The 22,189-nt window shown below is 40.3% G+C and overlaps 1 protein-coding gene across 4 annotated transcripts in view; it reads right to left on the bottom strand.

Moving 5' to 3' along the window:
- scube3 (signal peptide, CUB domain, EGF-like 3) overlaps positions 1 to 21,165 on the bottom strand; it is an 81,959-nt gene extending 60,794 nt beyond the window's left edge. Inside the window, exon 1 of one of the 4 annotated variants that reach the window (XM_083521360.1) lies at positions 20,648 to 21,165. In XM_083521360.1, the coding sequence (XP_083377486.1) occupies positions 20,648 to 20,753 (106 nt within the window). In that variant the 5' untranslated portion in view covers positions 20,754 to 21,165. Of the gene's footprint in view, positions 1 to 12,054; positions 12,147 to 19,385; positions 19,487 to 20,647 lie in introns of those variants that run through there. The other 3 variants (XM_083521359.1, XM_083521362.1, XM_083521363.1) reach the window with 3 other exon arrangements.
- Between the last annotated feature and the right edge of the window lie 1,024 nt (positions 21,166 to 22,189).

Genomic DNA, 22,189 nt, shown 5'->3' with positions numbered 1-22,189 from the left:
CACAGCTATATACAGCTACACACATCTACAGATACACACAGCGGCACACAGATACACACATCTACAGATACACACAGCTACACACTGCTACATACAGCCACAAACATCTACAGATACACACAGCTACATACAGCCACAAACATCTACAGATACACACAGCTACACACTGCTACACACAGCTGCAGATACACACAGCTACACACTGCTACACACAGCTGCAGATACACACAGCTACACACTGCTACACACAGCTGCAGATACACACAGCTACACACTGCTACACACAGCTGCAGATTCACACAGCTACACACTGCTACACACTGCTACATACAGCCACAAACATCTACAGATACACACTGCTACACACAGCTGCAGATACACACAGCTACACACTGCTACATACAGCCACAAACATCTACAGATACACACTGCTACATATAGCCACAAACATCTACAGATACACACAGCTACATACAGCCACAAACATCTACAGATACACACAGCTACACACTGCTACACACAGCTGCAGATACACACATCTACAGATACACACAGCTACATACAGCCACAAACATCTACAGATACACACAGCTACACACTGCTACACACAGCTGCAGATACACACATCTACAGATACACACAGCTACATACAGCCACAAACATCTACAGATACACACAGCTACACACTGCTACACACAGCTGCAGATACACACATCTACAGATACACACAGCTACATACAGCCACAAACATCTACAGATACACACAGCTACACACAGCTGCAGATACACACAGATACACACAGCTACATACAGCCACAAACATCTACAGATACACACAGCTACACACTGCTACACACAGATGCAGATACACACATCTACAGACACACAGAGACACACAGCTACATACAGCCACAAACATCTACAGATACACACAGCTACACACTGCTACACACAGCTGCAGATACACACATGTACAGATACACACAGCTACATACAGCCACAAACATCTACAGATACACACAGCTACACACTGCTACACACAGCTGCAGATACACACATGTACAGATACACACAGCTACATACAGCCACAAACATCTACAGATACACACAGCTACACACTGCTACAGATACACACAGCTACACACTGCTACAGATACACACAGCTACACACTGCTGCAGCAAAATAATTAAAATAATTCAGAACTTATCATTAAAAAAATGCCAAGAAAGGAATTCTGAAAAATACTCAATATAAAGCATTATTTAAAAAGAATATTTAAAACAAAACATTTTAAAATAATATTTCAGAATGAAGCTTTTATTTAAAAAAATCTGAAAATATTTCCAAACATATAATTCCCCCAAAAAATTATATAAAAAAATATATCTATATATAAAATCTGAAAGTGTTCTGAACATATCATTTCGGAAATACGTCCAAACAAATTATAAAAATTATTCTGACTTAATTCCAAACATATAATAAAATAAAAATAAAAAAAGTATTTTGAACATATCATTTCCAAAAACAATTCAATACTCATCGACTGAAATCCTCACATTATACTAACAAACACAAACTGCTTCACCAAGAGGGACATAACCTCGTTTTTTTCCCATCGTTTATTCTGAAGATAGAGTTACAACCGTCAAATCAGACCTCTATCACAGAAAACGCTCCAAGTGTTGCTTTAAAAGTTACGAGTTCGCAGCCGGTAATTACGTGTTTCTCAAAGATATTAGTGGAAACGTGTAATTAGCATAATCTCCTCACAGCGCGGATGCACAGTTCCTGCCGGTAGCATTGAATCTATTATTCAGCACGTATAATGATGTATATTTATCCAAAAGTATTGGGACACCCGACTTTTTCGCCGTATGTGGTTCATCCCCAAACTCTAAAAGACACACAACTGAATAGGCCGTCTCTGGATGTGGAAATTTTTCTTTCACCTGAACTAGAAGACCCAAACCTGTTCCAGCATGGCACTACCCCTGTGCACAAAGCTAGCTCCAAGAAGATCCAATTTACATGGGTTGAAAGATGTGGAAGATCTCCTGCTATAGAGCTCCAACCCTAGTGAACATCTTTGAGATGAATGTGAACGCTGACTGCACCCCAGACCTCCTCACCTTCTCACCTACATCACTACCTGACTTTACTTACACCCTTGTATCTGAATAAAATCTCCACAAAATCTAGTGGAACATCTTCCCAGAAGAGTGGGACAGCAAATGCAGACTATGTGGACATTCAAAAAGATGAAATCTAATTATCAAAGATTCTAATCTTATGCTCAGGTGTGTGTGTGTGTGTGTGTGTGTGTGAGGAGGTGCCGGCTATAGATGAGGTGCTGGGGTGCTTTTCCTGCCCTCCATATTGCCCCAATCAGGTATATTTATGCACCAACTATATTAAAAAGGTGTGCATTTTAAACACAGGGCAGTGTTTACTCAGAGCGTAGAGACCCTCAGTGTTCACTTACTCCCTCACTTACACACACACACACACACACACACACACCTCTTCTTCTTTAGCTTTGATCTCAGAAATAGTGCTGTTTAAATAGAAATAGAAGAGAGAGAGAGAGAGAGAGAGAGAGAGAGAGAGAGAGAGAGAGAGAGAGAGAGAGAGAGAGAGAGAGAGAGAGAGAGAGAGAGAGAGAGAGAGAGAGAGATGTGGTAAGACAAAAAGAGAGAGAGTAAAATAAAAAAGACAGACAGAACATATATTAGGATAGTGTGTGTGTGCGTGTGTGTGTGTGTGTGTGTGTGTGTGTGTGTGTGTGTGTGTGTGTGTGTGTGTGTGTGTGTGAGAACACTGACAGCTCGTCACGAAGGGTTATTAGAAAAGAGTGTCGATGAAACACAGACATCAACATTGGTGCCCCCACCACCACACACTTGCCCCTTTTGCCCCCATCACCAACCCCCTCCCCCAACCCTTTTCGTGAAGCTAATGAAGGAGTGCACTGTGTGTGGACGGAGCAGCTTGTAAAATTAATATAATCAGCTCACACATGTCTTCTCAGAAAAACTAACAGGAGCTCGAAGGATCTTACAGGAGCACAGGGGACGTTTTAGGAGCTCAAGGGAACATACAGGAACTCAGAGGAACTTACAGGAGCTTAGAGGAACTCTCAAAAACACAGAGAAAGTTCCAGGAACCTAGAGGAACTTTTAGGAGCTCTGAGGAAATTACGGAAGCTCTTACAGGAACTCGGATTAAGTTCTAAATACTCTGAGAAACTTTAGGAAATCAGGGGAACTTACAGGAAAGAGATGGTCAGAATGAGAATGTGCACACCTCAGGAGTGTTGGAACTAGAGACTCCTTCTGTATGTCACATGACCCAATTTCTCCATGATGTGAGGCCGAACAAGTCCCTGTATGTCAGTTGTTACTATAGTAACTGTACACTGATAGATCTTGTGAGTGTGTGAGTTGTGTAAATCACGTGTTGTGTAATTAGACGGATTCACGTGGAGGGGCGCTGATGGTAAGAGAGAGCCGGGGACGGCCTACAGGCCGCGTGAGGACAGAACGCATTCTGCTTTTATACGCCTCCTGATGGAGCTTAATGGCATACAGGGAAGCCACAGATACCCTGAAGGAAACCAGAAGTCTGCTGTGAGACCCTGTTTTTCCCTGACTATGATTTAACATTAATGCTAATCATCCTGAATTGTTGAATTGTATGAAAAAAAAAAGGGACATTCAACGTGAAAAAGGTTAACATTAAAAATAAAATGCTTAACATGAAAAACGCTAAACGTGAAAACGCTTACCGTGAAAAAACGCTTTACATGTGAACGCTTACCGTGAAAAAAAATAAACGCTTTACAAAAGCGTTCACCTGAACTAGAAGACCCCAACCTGTTCCAGCAGGACAATACCCCTGTGCACAAATCTTTATCCCCATGAAAATCTGCTTTCCATGGGTTGGAAGATGTGGAAGATCTCCTGCTGTAGAGCTCCTACTCTATTAATCATGAATAAATGTGACCGCTGACTGCACTCCAGGCCTCCTCACATTCTCACCTACATCACTAACTGACTTTATCATCACCCTTGTTTCTCTTTGAATCTTCAGGAATCTCCACAAAATCTAGAACATTTTCCTAGAAGAGTGCAACTGCTCACAACTGCAAATGCGGACTAAATGTGGGGTGAGATGTTCAAAAAGAAGCACATACGAAACTTAATGTGTTATAATTACCATGTTAAAAGAAATCTCTAGTGTCAGCCATGATACAGTGCCCCTGGAGCACAGAGGGTTAAGGGCCTTACACAAGGGCCCCAAAAGTGGCAGCTTGACAATCCTGAGGCTTGAACTCTAGACCCTCTGATCAGTAACCCAGAGCCTTAATCTCTGATCTCAGTAAAGGAATCAAGAACAGCAATATGAAAAGAGTTCAATCGATAATCGATAATGTTTAAATACGAAAATTTTAACATTACCAAATATACGCTGGTTTCTTTATGACTTAAGGGGTGATATTTGTTCCACGGCAAACTTAAAAAAAAAAAAAAAAAAAAAGAAGAAGAACAGGCAGACAGTAGTTGCCTTGATGTGAGGTTTAATACAAGCTCAGGCAAAGGAAGGTCTTTAATGAAAAGTCGGATTCCTTTCGACAGCCTTCAAGTGTGTGAAGGCTGATATACTCAACAAAACTCAACAATTGTTGTCTGCGTTCCCAGAGGCGTTTCTAGCAGACGACGGTTCTGGAAATACTGCCAAAGCCCTAACTTGAAAACATTTGTGTGTGTGTGAGTGTGTGTATGTGAAAAAGAAAAAACTTCAGAGGATATAATGGGAAACGATGCGTCAAGCTCCGAGACTGCTGCATTAGCATGACATGAATCATCTCATGTAAGGCTTTGAGAGGATTAGCTGAAGCGTTTTAACCAGCGAAGCCCCACTCATCACCACCCGGAGCTGGAATGTTACCAGTACGCCATCAGAGGTCTTTCACCGAACCGGGCAGGAGAGATGAGAGGGAAATGCGCAATAACATGTCTGTCGGTGCCTGTCGCCACGAGCTCTCCCGAAATCCACAAACAATAGAGCTTCAGAATATCGACCTGCCAACTTTAGAGCTGCGAGAAGATCACAGGGGACGCCCGTGTTTGCTTTTCTAATTGAGTAATTGGTCGGAGCGCTGATCAAAGTCCGATCAAAAACGTTTCGGGTTTCAGACCCGCAGGGGGGTTTATTGCTCGTGCAGACAAACAGGATACTGGAAACATATGCAAAAAAAAAAGTACAATAATGAAAAAAGCAGAAGGAAATATCGTATGAACCTCTGGTACCGTTTTCAAACCAACAATTCTTTCAATCATGTTTGGACCATGAGTATCATTTATACCCTATTGGTGTGTAGTACTGACGTTGTATTTCCTGAGTCCCTAATCACAATTGCTTAAAAATATGTGTACAAATAAGGTGTAATGCCGGACGCCAGTGTGCCATTTGTAATTGTCCTTTGGCGATTGTTGCTAGTCAGACTGTAAACGTGATCCCCTGTGGGATCTCAGTTGTCATTATGTCAGACGTCATAACAAGAAAATGACTAGTCTGAAGTTTTACGTTAAAAACGTTATACCAACACTGCTTTTCCCTCCATAACTCAATAAGTTTCTCTTCTTGCTGTATTTGTGGTGGTTGGAAGTTTTCACGCTAATCGCGTGATCAGGTTCTTATCGGTGCTCGGTTTGCCAGAATTTCATCGGAGGAAAGAAACTATCGGGGCAAACGTGGCAAAGTAGCGATCAAAGTCTACAGATTTTACCCTCGGATTATAGGAATCGTTTAGAATTTTCTACATTTGGACTCAGACGACCAAATCGTATCCAGATCACACAGTGTGCATTTGGATTAAGTCGCTCTGGATAAGCGGCATCTACCAAATGCAATAAATACTTCTGTACTATTTCCACTGGTTAGTACAGGGTGGCACAGGGAACTCGGTGTTGGTGACTGTGGGGGGGGTCTGTAATTGTTTGGCGATCTCATTTAGAACAAGGTTTCTGTATGTTTCACCAAGTCGGATTTATGACATTTAAAGACTTTTTTTAACACCTTTAAGAATGAAATTTAAGACCTATATCATGACATCAAAAACTAACAAATATGCTGTTAGCAACTGGCCTTAACTAATCCCAAAATAGTTTTTTTTTAAGTCGATTGTAAACTTGCACTTTGCCTCAGCTGAAAAAGAAATAACGTAATAAACGTACAACCCAGGAGCGATTTCCCTGCACCAGGTTAGTATCAGGTGATGGTAGATTAGTTTCTGTATACAGTAGTATAATGTAGTTTGTATTATTAGTGTACCACTCGTACTTGCTAATGTTTATTTGGTACTATTTGGCCACACTTGTGTCTTTCTTTAGCACTAGTTTGTACAAACTAACAGTTTTGCATAATAATTCATTGTTTTTACTGGTAAGTTTATATCAATGCCATCTCTAAACATAAGACCAGCGGTGGACAGTAAGGAAGTAAATGTAATTCGTTACTGTACTTAAGTAGCTTTTTGACGTATCTGTATGGAGACTTTTACTGTGACTTCACTACATTTCAAAGTCAAATATTTTACTTTTGACTCGACTACATCTGATGAAATCAGTTTTATTTATGAGGATAAAAACGTAACCGGTGAAACACGCAGCGAGTCACCAATCAGGATCGAGCACCCGCTCTGTTTTACACGTGTTCTGATCGGCGCTTGGTGCATCTACTGATCACCAACATACAGTTCAGCATCAGTTCAACATCAAGCAGAACATTTAGAGAGGAATAAATGATGAAGAAACTCCAGACTCGAACTCGCCACAACACGAGACCTCGTTTACAAACTTTTTTTATTTAAGAGACGAACCATTCTAGAGACAAGCGCTCCATCTTAAGAGTCCAGAGTCTTAAACAGAGTCTGATGCTGCAACTTTTCTTTAACGACACACTCTGGGGAACTGAGGCTCTTGCTCTCGCTCTCTCTTTCCTCACCGCAGGTGCCAATTAGCCTCCCGCTCTGCTGCTTTCTGCTAGTTACTAAAGCGACTTTAAAAGGGGCCAACATGGCAATTACAGCAAGAGTGTTAGCCTGATATTTTTAGGCGTTTCCTGTAGGACCAAAACCATAAAATGACTGGGTCTGTGTGATCAAGGCTGCTCCTGCTGCACAGGAGCCGGGTTCAAATGCCACACACTGCACTGTATTATATGCTAAAAATTAGCATTTCAGAAATAGCTGGCTCCATTCCGGATGTTTTATAGCAAACAGGTAGATTTAGGAGTCGAACGTGAAAGATGTGATGTATAACGGCGGCTGCAGAAACCGCACGCTTACGAAAGAGACCTTTATAGGCCTTATTGGCTTTAGAGGAGTTCCCCACCACAAAACACTAACACTGCTAATAGTGAATGAACAAGAGGTCAGCTAGCGTTACATAAACCACTAATAAATAGCCTTTTTTGAGCGCGCGGGGGGGAGAAGGAAAAGTACCGGACATGATGTGCATGCGATTAAGGCCATTTAGGACATTTAGGGTCACGGTCCATAGTCACTTCAAAGGGGCGTGTGACATCAGGCCTAGCGCGAAAAACGTTAGCGGGCTAGCTTGAGATTCACACGGCGCCTCTGCTTTTGACACCGCTGTTCTAAATGTCCTCTCCGCACGCTCCAGCGTCGTGAAATCGCACCCCGTTCGGTTCTCCTGCAGTCCGAAAAGCTCAGAGTGTTTTCTTCTCTTTACTAAGCAGATTAAAGCATTTCCTTTCATTCATGCACTACAGCACCTCGGAATGTAAACACTCGCAGTCTGTAAACACACACATTAAACCACGCAGCAGCACACATCCATCCTCGACGGCCTGCAGTGTCACGTGAACGCTCTCTTTGACCCTTAACCCCCAGGACTGTAAAGATGTTGGAAAAAGAAGTTTTTTTCCCCACAATCTAATTGTTTTTAATATTTAGATTTCCATTTATTGTCACTGGAAAAAATAAAATTTCAGCATGATTTCTTTTCAAACTTGACTTCTTGTACAATATTTTCAGGGTTTCCGCTGGGTCTTAAAGTCTTTTTCACTGTTGTAGGTCTTAAATAATTGTAACCAGGTCTTAATTCTCTAATGTCCATGTAACGCTACCGCTAATGCTCGTTAAAATGGGTTTTTTTTGTTAGTTTCCGTGGTGTTGTACTTCTTGCTTTCGCTGGTCCAAATATAATTCGCTGTATCACAACTACAAATGAGACCAAGATGCAACAGCCAATCAACTTTCTGTTATCAGAACAAATCTCTCTTGGCGATACTTGGATTAAAAGAAAAATGAGTTTAGTGCTTGGTTAAGGTCAGTTGCTAACGACATATGTGTGTTTCATGTTGCAATTTCTTCTTAATGGTCTTAAAGTCTTAACTTTGACTCAGTGAAACCTGCAGAAACCTAGAAAACCTTATTTTCTTTTCATTTTTATCCATGCAAATAATTTATTTCCCCTATAATTCGTTTTTTCATGTATAATTTATTCAGATTAGTCATTCATTCAACTGAATGCAAACTGAACACTTATGATGAACTTATGAACACTTATTAAATACTTATGATATTCAAGACGTACTTGATGGTTCTGAAATTGTCATGCTTTCCTATCGTTGTAGCGATCACGTTGTTTTAATAAAAATGTGATTAGCATGTTAACCGGATAGCCATCTTGTCCTGAGGTGGGCAGGATGAAGGCAGTACCCATCTGATTGGATTCAGGATTTTTTGGTCAAATGTTTCCCTCTAGATAGGAAAACCTTAGGAACACCCAGCGAGTGGTTCAGATGTCGAGCCTGGGAACCAGGAGTGATGCTCATGGCTTTTAATCTGCGGTCTACCAACAAGAAGCTTGCGGCACTTGTTTTGTCTGTAGAGATTCAGATTTTGTCAGAGCTCGCCTTTTTTGTTCCTCAGCGCAGACCAGATCAACCGTCTTTTAAAGGGTCTAATGAGGAACAGGCCAAGGGTGAGGCTAACAAAGAACTCCTCACGTGCCGAAGCTGTGGCTGATACCTTCACGAGCGTTTACTCGGTTGAGAACTTAGACTGTCCATGCATGCGTGTGCGCATGTTTTTGTGCATATCTGGGATTCTTTCATGGGTTTGTTTGTCAAGCTGCACTGAAACAAAAATGCGAGACGATACGTCTAATCAAATTTATTCCAACGATTTCACAAATGCGCCACAACAGACAGAAGAAGGTGATGAATAAATCCCATCCCTCAGGCAGGAAGCGAACATGCTCAACGCAAACTGCTCGTCTTGACAATCTGTCACCTACTTTTATTATATCATTCAAGGAGTGGAAACGGCATTTATTTTGTGACATCCTCCCCGATACTCTTCTACACTTATCCCAGTGTTTAACACTTGAAAAGAAATGGCATAGAAAGATTTGTCAGGACGCCTGAACCATCCTACAGCCTGCTTCACTTCATCACCAGGGAACCACCACAACTGAGATCATCACTGACGGCCATCTTTGAAACGTTTACACCATTCAAATGTTTTACTGCGGCTGAGCGTCTCCTCATTGTACTGTGCTTGAAGTCTTCTGTAGATATCAGCAGGTTTTACGGCTTTATATATAAATATATACTGAAAAAACCCTACACCTATGAAATCCCCCAAAATAACTGAACATGCTTTATATTTTTAGTGCGAATGTTTAAGGACACAGTTCCAGGGTCATGGAGGAAGCCGGACATGAAATGCAGTAAAAGAGCAATAAAGGAAGCTCATCTAGCAGACCTTGATGAGGAACTGAAAATAGCAGGCTGTCGGACACACTCAGGATTTTACAGCCACACGCGAACGTCCGTGGCCTCATGAGGAATGAAGGGAAACTAGAACACGTATGAGTTTCTCCAGCAGTGGCTAACATAGCATGCAAGCCATAACTTGTATGGAAAAAACAGGGATTTCTTACTTTTCTTTTTTGTGTTGCACACAATCAGTTGCAGGGGGATCGCAAATTTTGTAACAGACAGAAATTGTGCAAAAAAAAAATAAAAATAAAAATCAACAAATTAAATATATTCTTTTATATGTATATATAAATATATAAAAACAAGCAAACATTTATTTCAGTGAAATTTTTTTTTTTTTACTATTTTAAAATGTACGCCCATTATGTTATTAATAATCTCATTATATTATTATTATTATTATTATTATTATTATTATTATTATTATTATTATTATTATTATTATTATTAGGCTTAGTTTCCACCAATGACATTTTTATTTGAATCTATTTATTTATTTATTTATTTATCTATTACATTTACAAGCTAATTTAACAGACTAATTTGATTCTATTAATAATAATTATTATAATAATACTTAAAACTACTATAAAATAAAAAAAAGTTCCACCACAACTATTTTCATATTATATTCATTATCTGCCCTGATTTTAGGTCCTGGATCCCACTTTAGTAAACGTGTGTGTATAATATAATAAACCATGAAGATGGATTTGGATTGTAATTAATAGAAAGTCAGCTACAGTTGATTAAGCCGGCAGTTGACATGAGGATTTGGATTCAAGTGTCCATCAGTGAACTATAATGAATGGACATTTGGTGTCATCCAGATGATCAAGAGTCAGGTTCCTCTCAAGGTTTCTTCCTCATGTGATCTCTGCCACTGGCTCACTCATGAATGATAAACTACCATGGACTAATTTACGAATGAAAATGTAGATTTTTATATATATTTTATTTTGTAAAGCTGCTCTGGGACAATATCATTGTTAAAATCTCTATTCAAATCGAATTGTATTGAGGAACATTAGTTACATGGTGTGACTCACACAGACAGATTACTGATCCAAAAAAGTGCCTCCTAGTGTCAAATGGATAAAATGCATATAAAGAGACGTTTCACATTGCGATCATCGACTGAATCCACCTCTACACAAATATACACTTTATACACAACCTCTACACAAATATACACTGTATACAAAAACTCTACACTAATATACACTGTATAAACAACCTCAACACAAATATACACTGTATACACAACCTCAACACAAATATACACAACCTTAAAACTAATATACACTGTATACAGAACCTCTACACAAATATACACAACCTTTACACAAATATACACAACCTCAAAACTAATATACACTGTATAAACAACCTCAACACAAATATACACTGCATACACAACCTCTACACAAATATACACAACCTCTGAACTAATATACACTGTATACACAACCTCTACACAAATATACACAACCTCTACACAAATATACACTGTATCCACAACCTCTACACAAATATACACAACCTCAAAACTAATATACACTTTATACACATCCTCTACACAAATATACACTGTATACATGACCTCAACACAAATGTTCATAACCTCAACACAAATATAAACTGTATACACAACCTCTACACAAATATACACTGTATACATGACCTCAACACAAATATACACTGTATACATGACCTCAACACAAATATACACAACCTCAAAACTAAAACACACTTTATACACATCCTCTACACAAACATATACAACCTCTACACAAATATAAACTGTATAAACAACCTTTGACAAATATACACTGTATACATGACCTCAACACAAATATACACTGTATACATGACCTCAACACAAATATACACTGTATACATGACCTCAACACAAATATACACAACCTCAAAACTAAAATACACTTTATACACATCCTCTACACAAACATATACAACCTCTACACAAATATACACTGTATAAACAACCTTTGACAAATATACACAACCTTAAAACTAATATACACTTAATGAAGACACTGCTAATTTTGAGACACTGCTAATGTGAATACAACTAAAATAAAAGTGCTGATGTGGACAATTCTAATATGAACACTGTTAATGGAGACTGCTAATGTGAACAATTCTAATGTGGCCCTCTGTTAACATGAACACTGCTAATGTGAAAGTTGTTGATTGTTGAATCCTCTTCTCATTACCTCACTAACCTCTGGTAGATGTCCTCCAGACACAGTCAGTGCTGTGCAAATCTTTTTTCCAGTATTTTATACCCAAATCATATTATTTTGCTCAGAATGCATTTTTTTTTTTTTAAGTAATCTTCCTGTTTTAGGTTTTCTATCAAACTTTAAGATCTTCCAGAAAGTTCTCTGACACACACACATACACACACACACAAGCACACACACAGGTGAACTCCATTGGACTAATTAGTGATGTCAGAACTAAGGTTTCCCTCAGCAGATCAGCTGAACACTTAAAACATCACCCTGAATTCTGTTTTTTTTTTTTTTTTTCTTATAAATTCACCAAAAATACAAATTCATGGTTTAGTTTTCAGCATATTTGCTGTATAGGGTTACAACTTGAGGCGAATAACTTGTTTAAGGGTGAGAAAGAAATGTGATTAAAGCTCCCTTTGAAACCATCGGATGCTTTTGTCTGATTCAAGAGGTTTTTCTTTTTTTTTTTTTTGCTCTGCAGTTGTTTTGTGGCTGATGGTGCTGGACTTAAAGTTTATAACTGCTGCCTCAAAAATGGGAGAGAGAGAGAGAGAGAGAGAGAGAGAGAGAGAGAGAGAGAGAGAGAGAGAGAGAGACTCTGACTGACTCACTGACTCACTCTCGGGACTGAATCTCATAAACTTCTGGAGTTCTCAAAGTGTTTGAACAACTCCACAAAACATTGAGTAAACTCATGGAATTTCACCAGAAGGTCCGTGTAGGTGGATTCATTCTTTTTTTTGTTGTGAAAATTATGACAAATTTATGTTTTAATCTGATTATCTGCTCAGAATCTTTCAAATACGCCTCAGTTATAGTTTCTTATCTTATTTCTTGACCTTTGGGTTTCTTGAACAACCCAGATGTAAATTTACTGATCTGTCATCGGCCATAATCCATTATTTTACATTACATTTATGACATTTGGGGGTTTAAATGCCTTTCTCAGGGGCCCAGGAGTAGGAGCTTGGTGTGGTTGGGATTTGAACTCACAACCTTTAGATCCAGTCCAGTGCCTTAACTACTTTGCTACCATGTCAGTGGTGGTTTCACTTTGAGAAGTTCATATGGATCACTAGATATGGATCAAAAGAGAATGACAGGTAGTCACACATGTCCTCTTTTTATAAAGTTATGCCATGCACACAAAATCTTCAGACACTTATTGCAGAATAACCTCATTTTAAATGTATTAAAACGTCTTTCCTTAATAGAATAGTTTTTTAATATGTGAAAAAAAATTAAATTTCTTTAAAAAAAGCTTATACACTCACATACACACAGTATATTCCTTTTCTTCTTCTATTGGCTGCTCCCATTAGGGGGCGCCACAGCGGATCATCCGTCTCCATACCCCCCTGTCATCTACATCTGCCTCTTTCAAACCAACTACCTGCATGTCTTCCCTCACCACATCCATAAACCTCCTCCTTGGTCTTCTTCTTTTCCTCCTTCCTGGTGGCTCCATCCTCAGCATTCTCCTACTGATATACCCCATGTCCCTCCTCTGCACATGTCCAAACCATCTCAATCTCCCCTCCCTCAACTTGTCTCCAAAACGTCCGACATGCGCTGTCCCTCTAATTACCTTTGAAATCCTGTCCATCGTCGTCACTTCCAACGAAAACCTCAACATCTTCAGCTCTGCTACCTCCAGCTCCACCTCCTGTCTTTTACTCAATGCCACTGTCTCTAAACCATACAACTTTTTTCTTCACTTTTCTAACACACTACATTACTTTGCACTGTTGACCACAGGTACCTGAACTCCTCCACCTTCTCCACCTCTTCTCCCTGCAACCACACCACTCCACTGCCCTCCCTCTCATTCACACACATGTACTCTGTCTTACTCCTACTGACTTTCAATCCTCTTCTCTCCAGTGTGTACCTCCACCTCTCCAGGATCTTCTCAACCTGCTCCCTACTCTCACCACAAATAACAATATAATCCGCAAACATCATTGTCCCCGGAGACTCCTGTCTGACCTCATTCGCCAACCTGTCCATCACCACTGCAAACAGGAAAGGTCTCAGAGCCGATCCTTGATGCAGTCCAACCTCCACCCTGAACCAGACCGTCATTCCTACTGCACACTTCACTGCTGTCACACTGTCCCCATACATGTCCTGCACCACCCTCACATACTTCTCTGACACACCAGACTTTCTCATACAATACCACAACTCCTCTCTCCACCCTGTCGTACGCTTTCTCTAAATCCACAAACACACAATGCTACTCCTACCGACCTTCTCTATACTTCTCCATCAACATTTTCCTAAATAATGTGTCTGTGGTGCTCTTCCTCGGCATGAACCATCCTGTAGCTTACATATGGTCACCTCTTCTCTTAGCCTGGCTTCCACTACAGTATATTCTACACTACTACTTAAACACCGATTATCCAAATCTTCTGCACGAATCACGCCGAATTTAATTTCTGAATTGCTAATGTGCGAAAATCGTAGCATTCCTAACATCTTAGCGAGACATAATGTACAGTTTGATCCTCCACATACTTACAATAGAGTTTAAGGGAATTTGAATTTGCTATAAAGCTCTGACCCTCAACTCTACTGGAATGAATGAAAATGCAAACTCTTCATCTCACCTACATCAGTATAAGAGTACTTCCTTCTGAAGTCTTCTGAAAATGAAAAGAAAAACTAAATACAGGACGTCTCACAGCTGAAACATATCTTCTGTGTGAAGGACAAGCTGTGAGTGCAAAGTTCTACCACAACCCAGAGGACCAGTTAATAAAATCTGCCTGCAGTATCGCCGTTAGCCTTAAACCAATCAAGTGTTTATTTTACTTTTAGCGTCTCCTAGCGATGCACGTGTTTTTGCACGAGTGTAGTCCGGTGGCAGTTTGGATGTCGGATGAGCTCCAGTCGCGATATCTGTGATGCCGTTTAACCAAATCAGAGGGGAAAATGCTGTCAGATCTACAAACTTTTTGATCAGTATGTGCAGCATAATCAGGGATTCTACCATGTTTTAGTTTTTTTTTTACAGCAATTGATATAATCCAGTCTCTCTGTCTATCTGTTATATGTCTTTCATTATCTGGTTTGATTAGCCAATAAATTTACATTTTAAATTTATGGAATTTGGAAGGTGCCCCCTATCCAGAGTGACAGTACAACCGAGCAGCTGAAGGTTAAGGGCCTGGCTCAAGGTGCCAGCAGTAGCAGCTTAGCATTGCTGGGATTTTAACTTGTGATGTTCTGATCCAAAGACCAATGCCTTAAACATTAAGCTTCTGTACCACCTCCCTAAGGTAATAAATGCAATTAAAAATTTAATTGGGAAGTTGGAGCTCAGTTTTTAAGATTCTGGGTTACTAATCAGAAGGGTCGAAGTTTTAAGGTCCGTTATGGCCAGGCTGCCACTCTTGGGCCTTTGAGCAAGGCCCTTAACTCTCTTTGCTCCTGGGGCCCTGTATCATGGCTGACCCTGCACCAAGGCTTCATAATATCGCTGGGATTTGCGAAGAACGAAATTCGCTCTGTTGTTACGTGCACGTGACAAGTAAATGCAGCTATTCTATTAAATAATTTCGCGCCAAACCTGAGCAACTGCATTATAAATCATCGCAATTAAATAAATCTGTTCTGAAAGATTTGTGGAGTTTGTTCTACAGTTCAAAAGGTCCGCTTTTGAATCGGGTCTGTTTTTGGTACATGCTTCAAAATGGACACCACAAGCAGCCGTTCACAAGAAGCCCAGCGCCTGGCTTGGCTGCGTACAAGGCCATTGCTCACGCCGACAAAAGAACAGGGCAACTTCATCGAGTGAAAGGCAAGACAAAGCAAACAAACCCCCAGGGGGAATAAAGAGGGAGTGAAGTTTGTATTCGACCAGCCCCTCCCCTCTCCGTGGGAGACTGCAGTACCAGTTTGGCCTTTTCTGTGCTCTCTGGCATGCCTGAATCGGGCCACTGGGTTCGCTTCCCACACAGAAAGCCTCCTGGAGAGGCTCGACGGCGTCTCTGTGCATCCATCTCTGTCTCCAAGACTTTCTAGCACTTTCTGTGGAGCACTTTCTCGGTCTGTCTGTCTGTCTGTCACGGTTTGGATCCCGGTTTTAGGGGTAGGCTGGAAGACGAAGAAGAGGTTACATCCACACACACCGTGACACGTGGTCTCAGGCAGTTACCGTGGCGCTTTGAGAAGAAACGCAGAGGTTCGATTCCTCGTTTAGCCAATTCCTCTCGGATCTACTAATCCAACTCTCTAGGCTTCCCCTTTTCTGCAGAACAACTTTATAAACATCTTTCTAGCCCGTTATCAGTGGACTTCCTCTCACTTGAGTAATCAGGAAGTACAGCGGACATGTCCACAGCTGAAACCTTTCCCGCACAGACGTTATTATTGCCCTTAGAATGAGCCATGGCAGGAAATGAAATGATCATGAAATGGTGTGATGAAGCAAAGATGCATTTACCACACACACTATTTGGTTGTTAAAGACCTTGCTCAAGGGCCCAGCAGTGGCAAGTTTTAAACCTGTGACCTTCCAATCCAAAGTCCAATGACTTAACCACTGAGCTACCACTTCCCTACATGGTACATCCGCTATACACCCGCTGCCCTTGTGTCCGTCGTTACTATAGAAACCGTAACGTACTTAAACCTACTATTTGCGGTTGCCTTTCGGTCAGAGCTGCTGTCTAGAAAACGAATCGACACATGCAAGAATAAAGCAGACCAGATTCTTCCAGATTCTTTGTCTTCTGTATGTATTTTTCCGGCCCTGAAAAATGGATCTGCTACTTGTCTCTAAGCGGCATTTTTTACCCTTTGTAACACACATATGGTGTTTGAGTACAGACGGGCATTGAGGAAATAATGTTCCACAGAAACACACACACACACACACACACACACACACACACACACACACACACACACACACATACACATACACATACACAGCACAGCATGGCCAAACAGGTGCAATCCATGTCGGCAAACCCCGCAGCGCCGCCGACCTCGCCGCTCAGCCTCACGCACGGCGCTCTGGATGTTGTGGAAAACGAAAAGGAGGAAAAGTGGTTCGAATTGCAAAATGTAAATATTGAGTTTTCCCACAATGGGAAGTAGACCACCCAAGATGCAAACACCCCCTTCCCTACACACACACACACACACACACACACACACACACACACACACACACACACACACGGAAATACACTCCGTCCCTGTCAGTGGCTTACATGCACCGAACACACAGTCTTATAGACACTTACTGGGGTCTTCACTGTAAATATGCTGTATACTGTAAAATCTTTTTAACGTTAATGCATGAAAAATGTTGAATTCGGAGTAAAGGATAAATAAATTATACCACAGAACCCTTTAGAAGCAACTGTCTGCATCACAATATGCATCTAATATGTACCTATGCCATAGTTTGGACTGTGCTGATTAAAAAATATACAATATCGTCCCCCCTTTTCTCTGAATTTTCTTCGAAACACAGCATCAGAACGTCTTTGCTTCTTTGTGATATATACGCATCGTGATACGAGTTTGAACTTCGTCACCGGTTATGAAAGATATCTCCTGTAATTATCAACAGCAAGCCGCATCATGTGATAAAATAACTCAAGGTGAATTCCCAATTCGAGCTCTTTTAACCCTTTCCTGCTCAGTAGCCTCCATTACTGACAACTTTTAGTTTATTAATATAAATTCTCACATTTCAACACAAATTATTTTAATTATTAATTTTTTTTTTTTTTGCATTTAGCCAGTTAGATATTTTAAATATAGTCAACAGAATTCTTGCTCTTATGTGAATATAAACCCTATTTCAAAACAACTTTAACTGATTATTAGCTTTTAATATTTAATATATTATATTATTATATTTTACTATTATCAGTCAATAAATAAAGTAGTAAAAGCAGTTGAATAATCTAATATTCAGAGATTAATACATGGATTTTTCTATATTCTGATATATAAAATATTTTGCATTTGCTCTAATTAAATTTTTTGACCTGAATGCTATCAGTGGAAATTTTTTTATTTTTATTGTATATATTTATTTATTTGTCATCAGAATTCCTAATCCTTATCCATGTCAATACCAAAAAAAACAATAAAAATGTTGTATTCTGTATATAAAAAAATAGATATATTTATGTAGGTTTTACTAGCAAAGTGACAGAATTGAAAGATTTCAAGCTACAGTACAAATTCAATGGCGCGTTTTCAAATCGGAAGAAGAATACCCCTATTGGGGGGTGGGGGGGGGGGGTGTTGGTAAAAATGTGAGCAGTAAACGGTAAGAAAAAAAAAGCAACCCTTTCACACTTCTAACGTCCCTCCATCATTTGTCAATAAGCTGCGCAGAAAGAATAAAAACAATTTTCTCTCATTTTATTACGATTTATAAAGTGTTTGGTTTGAGGTTTAATTTTTTCTGGTGTAAAAGTTTTCTTTTTTAAAAAGCTTTTTGGATTTTTTTTTTTTTATTTCCTTTTTTTTTTTTTTTACTGTTGCATCCCAGATAAATCGAACAAACTGCCACTAATTATGTGCACTGTTAAGTAAGTTGATCATCCCAGTTAATTTCTATTGATTTGAGAAGATCTAGGGCAATGAAAGCGAGAGCACAGGATCAGCTCATCATCTTTCAAATGAGGAAAAAACTGCCTATTATTATCAGATGTGAGGAAAAGGGGTGGGGCTTCAATAGTTTGGGTTCACATCTGAGAGATCAAAACACCAACACAAGTGTCACATTCCAGATTTACAGATTTGCTGGTTTATTGGGGAGAAAAAGTAAAAAAAAAAAAACCCAGATAAAATTACTTCCAGCAGCTGTTTTGGGGTAAACGTGAAGGTCAGAGGCAATCCGAGTCAAGGTCTGAACATAGTAATGCATGAGTTTAGAAGGAACTTTCACCATGGGCATTGGGACACCAAAACTGTTCCTCAAAACTTCCTCAAAACTGTTCCCACAAACCTGGAGGCCCACAAATGTATATCATTGGATGCATCACTGAACTTGAGCTAGGAGACCCAAACCTGTTCCAGCACAAGAAGATCTCCTGCTATGGTTTCCAAACCTATTGAACAACCTTGGGATGAATGTTTCACTCTCACTGGAGCCCAACCCTCCTCTCCTCACCTACATCAGTGCTGGACTTCACTAACACCCTTGTGGCTGAATAAAAACAAATCTCCACAAAATCTAGTGGAACATCTTAACAGAAGAGTGGAGATTATTATAAGAGCAAAATTGGGACCCAATATGGAATAGGATGATCAGAAAGAGTACATACCCATCAGGTCAGGTGTCCACTAAATGTTGTTCATATAGTGTATATGTATCATCCTGAGATGCCTCCTCAATGGTGTGCACGTTATTTAGATTTAAAGAGACCAGACGTGTTCATGTTTCAGTCTTTCAAAATGCAGGAATTAAATTGGCTTCATTGAAAGGGGGGAGAGAGAGAGCGAGAGCGAGAGCGAGAGCGAGAGAGAGAGAGAGAGAGAGAGAGAGAGAGAGAGAGAGAGAGAGTGAGAAGGTAGCATTTCAAAACAATATTTGTTCCATCATCTATATGTTCTACAAACTCTCTCTAAACAGAAATGATTTGTGTTGCTTGACTGATTTTACTTTTTTTTTTTTTCAAAGTACAAAAATGAACAGTTTTTTGGAAAAGAAACTAAAACTTTACTCCTGCGTGCCCTCACATCTGCTTTTCTTCCAGTTTTTTGGAAAAAAACAAAAATCTAAATGTAATATGCAAATTCAACTAGTAATTCTAATCCACAGCACATCACTGCACCTCGACGGCAGTAGCATCAATAACTGCTGCTCTAAAAAAAGTTAATAGGAAACATGTCTCCTGGAAACACGTTTTTTTTTTTCATATACACAGAAACCCAAATAAAAATATTCAATCATTAATCCCTGATCCAGATCATAAGGTCATGTGTGTCCTCTCCATCACTCCATCAAAGCTTTTTTGAGAGCTGTCAGAAGAAACTAACCAACACACACACACACACACACACACACACACACACACACACACACACACACACACATTTTTTACATACTGCTGCTTTAAAAAAGTGCATGAAGAACTTTTAATTTTTATGGGGTTTTTTTTCAAATCCAGCTTGGATTTCATGCTGCATGTTCCTCTCGTGCTTCAGGCTGAACTCAACTCTCCATGCAGCAGAACATTTCACTGAGAGCTTCTGCACAATGTTTTCTACAAGCAGTAGTGGAAAAGCATCACACCTTTGAGATGCAAAGTCGTGCACCTTCTGATTTGATCCCTAAGAAAGACTCGGATGTGGAATTGGAGGGAGAGGGGGATTGCTGAAGGACCTTCGTTTTTCAAAATGCGCACCGCAAAATTTCACCTGCAAGGTGGTGCCGAGCGCGTGCCACAGACTGGAGTAAAGCGCACAGATGGGAGGATGAGAGAGAGAGAGAGAGAGAGAGAGAGAGAGAGAGAGAGAGAGAGAGAGAGAGAGAGAGAGAGAGAGAGAGAGAGAGAGAGAGAGAGAGAGAGGAAAAAACTTTCACCGTGTGCGGATCGGCTGAGGGATGCGGCGGCCGGTTGCGGGACAAAGGCGAGCAGGGTGCAGACCACCAAGCCGGCGCAGGCGCGCGCTAACGCCTGAAGGAACATCTCAGCGCGCGCGGCGAACTAGGAAACCCAGGAAGAAGGTGACGAGAAGAAGATGAAGAAGAAGAAGGACCAGACTTTTTGATCCCGGGTCTGTGTTTGGAGAAACAATCGTGCTCCGTTATTCCCAGCGCGCAAATGGATGGATGGATGGAGATCCTCTCCGTTAGAGCGTCCGGCTCGCAGAAGAGGAGCGACCACCGCGTTCAGCGCGAGCACAGGAGCGCGCGGCACTGTTCATGTTCTCCTCCGAATCGTTTGTATGAGAGAGAGAGAGAGAGAGAGAGAGAGAGAGAGAGAGAGAGAGAGAGAGAGAGAGAGAGGGGAAGAGAGGAAGACAACCTCGAGAACGCCGAGGAAGGGGGAGGAGAGAGAGGAAAGATCTCTCTCTCTCTCTCCCTCTCTCTCTCTCCCTCTCTCTCTCTCTCCCCCTCTCTCCCTCATTTTTTTCCCGGGAGGAATTCACAAAGTGGGGGTTGCCATGGACACGGCTTCCGTGGGCGCAAGAGGTCAGTCTCTCCGAGACCGTGCGCGATCAATGGACCTGACTATGGAAGACAAAGCGGGACAAAAAACAAACTGACAAATTTCACGTGCAAAAAAATGCAGTCTCACGTGCAATACAGTTCAACAGTGCAATAGTTGCATTGTTGTTTATTCTAAAACGGACCAGTTTTACGCAAGGCGACTTTTTATACAATAATGTGCAAATCGTGTATATATAAAATATAAAATATAATCGAATAATTAATTAATTAATTGCGAGCTTTGTTTATCAACGTGTAGAAAAAACTGCCACTGACACAAGAACCAGGAAATCCGGACGTGCAGAAACGGTCATTTTTGAATATCAGTGAAAATCAGAACATGGTAATAAAATAAAATAAAATAAGGAAAAAGTTTTATTGTTTCTAAAACAGGGAGACCCCTTCTATAATAGATTTTAAAAAATGGCATGGAAGATGAACATACACAGAATGTGATTAGAAAAAACACGAATCAATTCATAAACATTAAATCTGGAAGAAGTTCAGAAGTCTGGAACATTTTTGTTTGGACGTGTCAGTGCCTCTGTCAGCCATTTAAAAAACACCCCCATCTCTGGGTCAAGGTGAATTCTGGAAGTGTGAATATATTCAGGGATTGTTTAATTGTCCTCACAGAGTGGAAAATAGTGGATTCGTGTTAGTAGGATTGTACACATCATCATCATCATCATCATCATCATCACTTGTTTGAATGCTCTTGAAAATCTACAAAGTTAAATCATTTCCAGAATGACAAACTGGGAGGACTGTGATAGACTGTGCATGCGTATGGAATAGATGTTTTGGATGTGCACTGTATGGTGGAGCAAACATGGTGCTGAACCTGAAACTGAAGTAAAGGGTTCCTCGACTGTTCCTTGGCTTACTAACAGCGATTTAACTGCGACACAT

Source organism: Silurus aristotelis (assembly GCF_946808225.1).
Source record: "Silurus aristotelis genome assembly, chromosome: 19".
Lineage (NCBI taxonomy): Eukaryota > Metazoa > Chordata > Actinopteri > Siluriformes > Siluridae > Silurus > Silurus aristotelis.
This window is presented reverse-complemented; position numbering and strand designations above follow the sequence as displayed.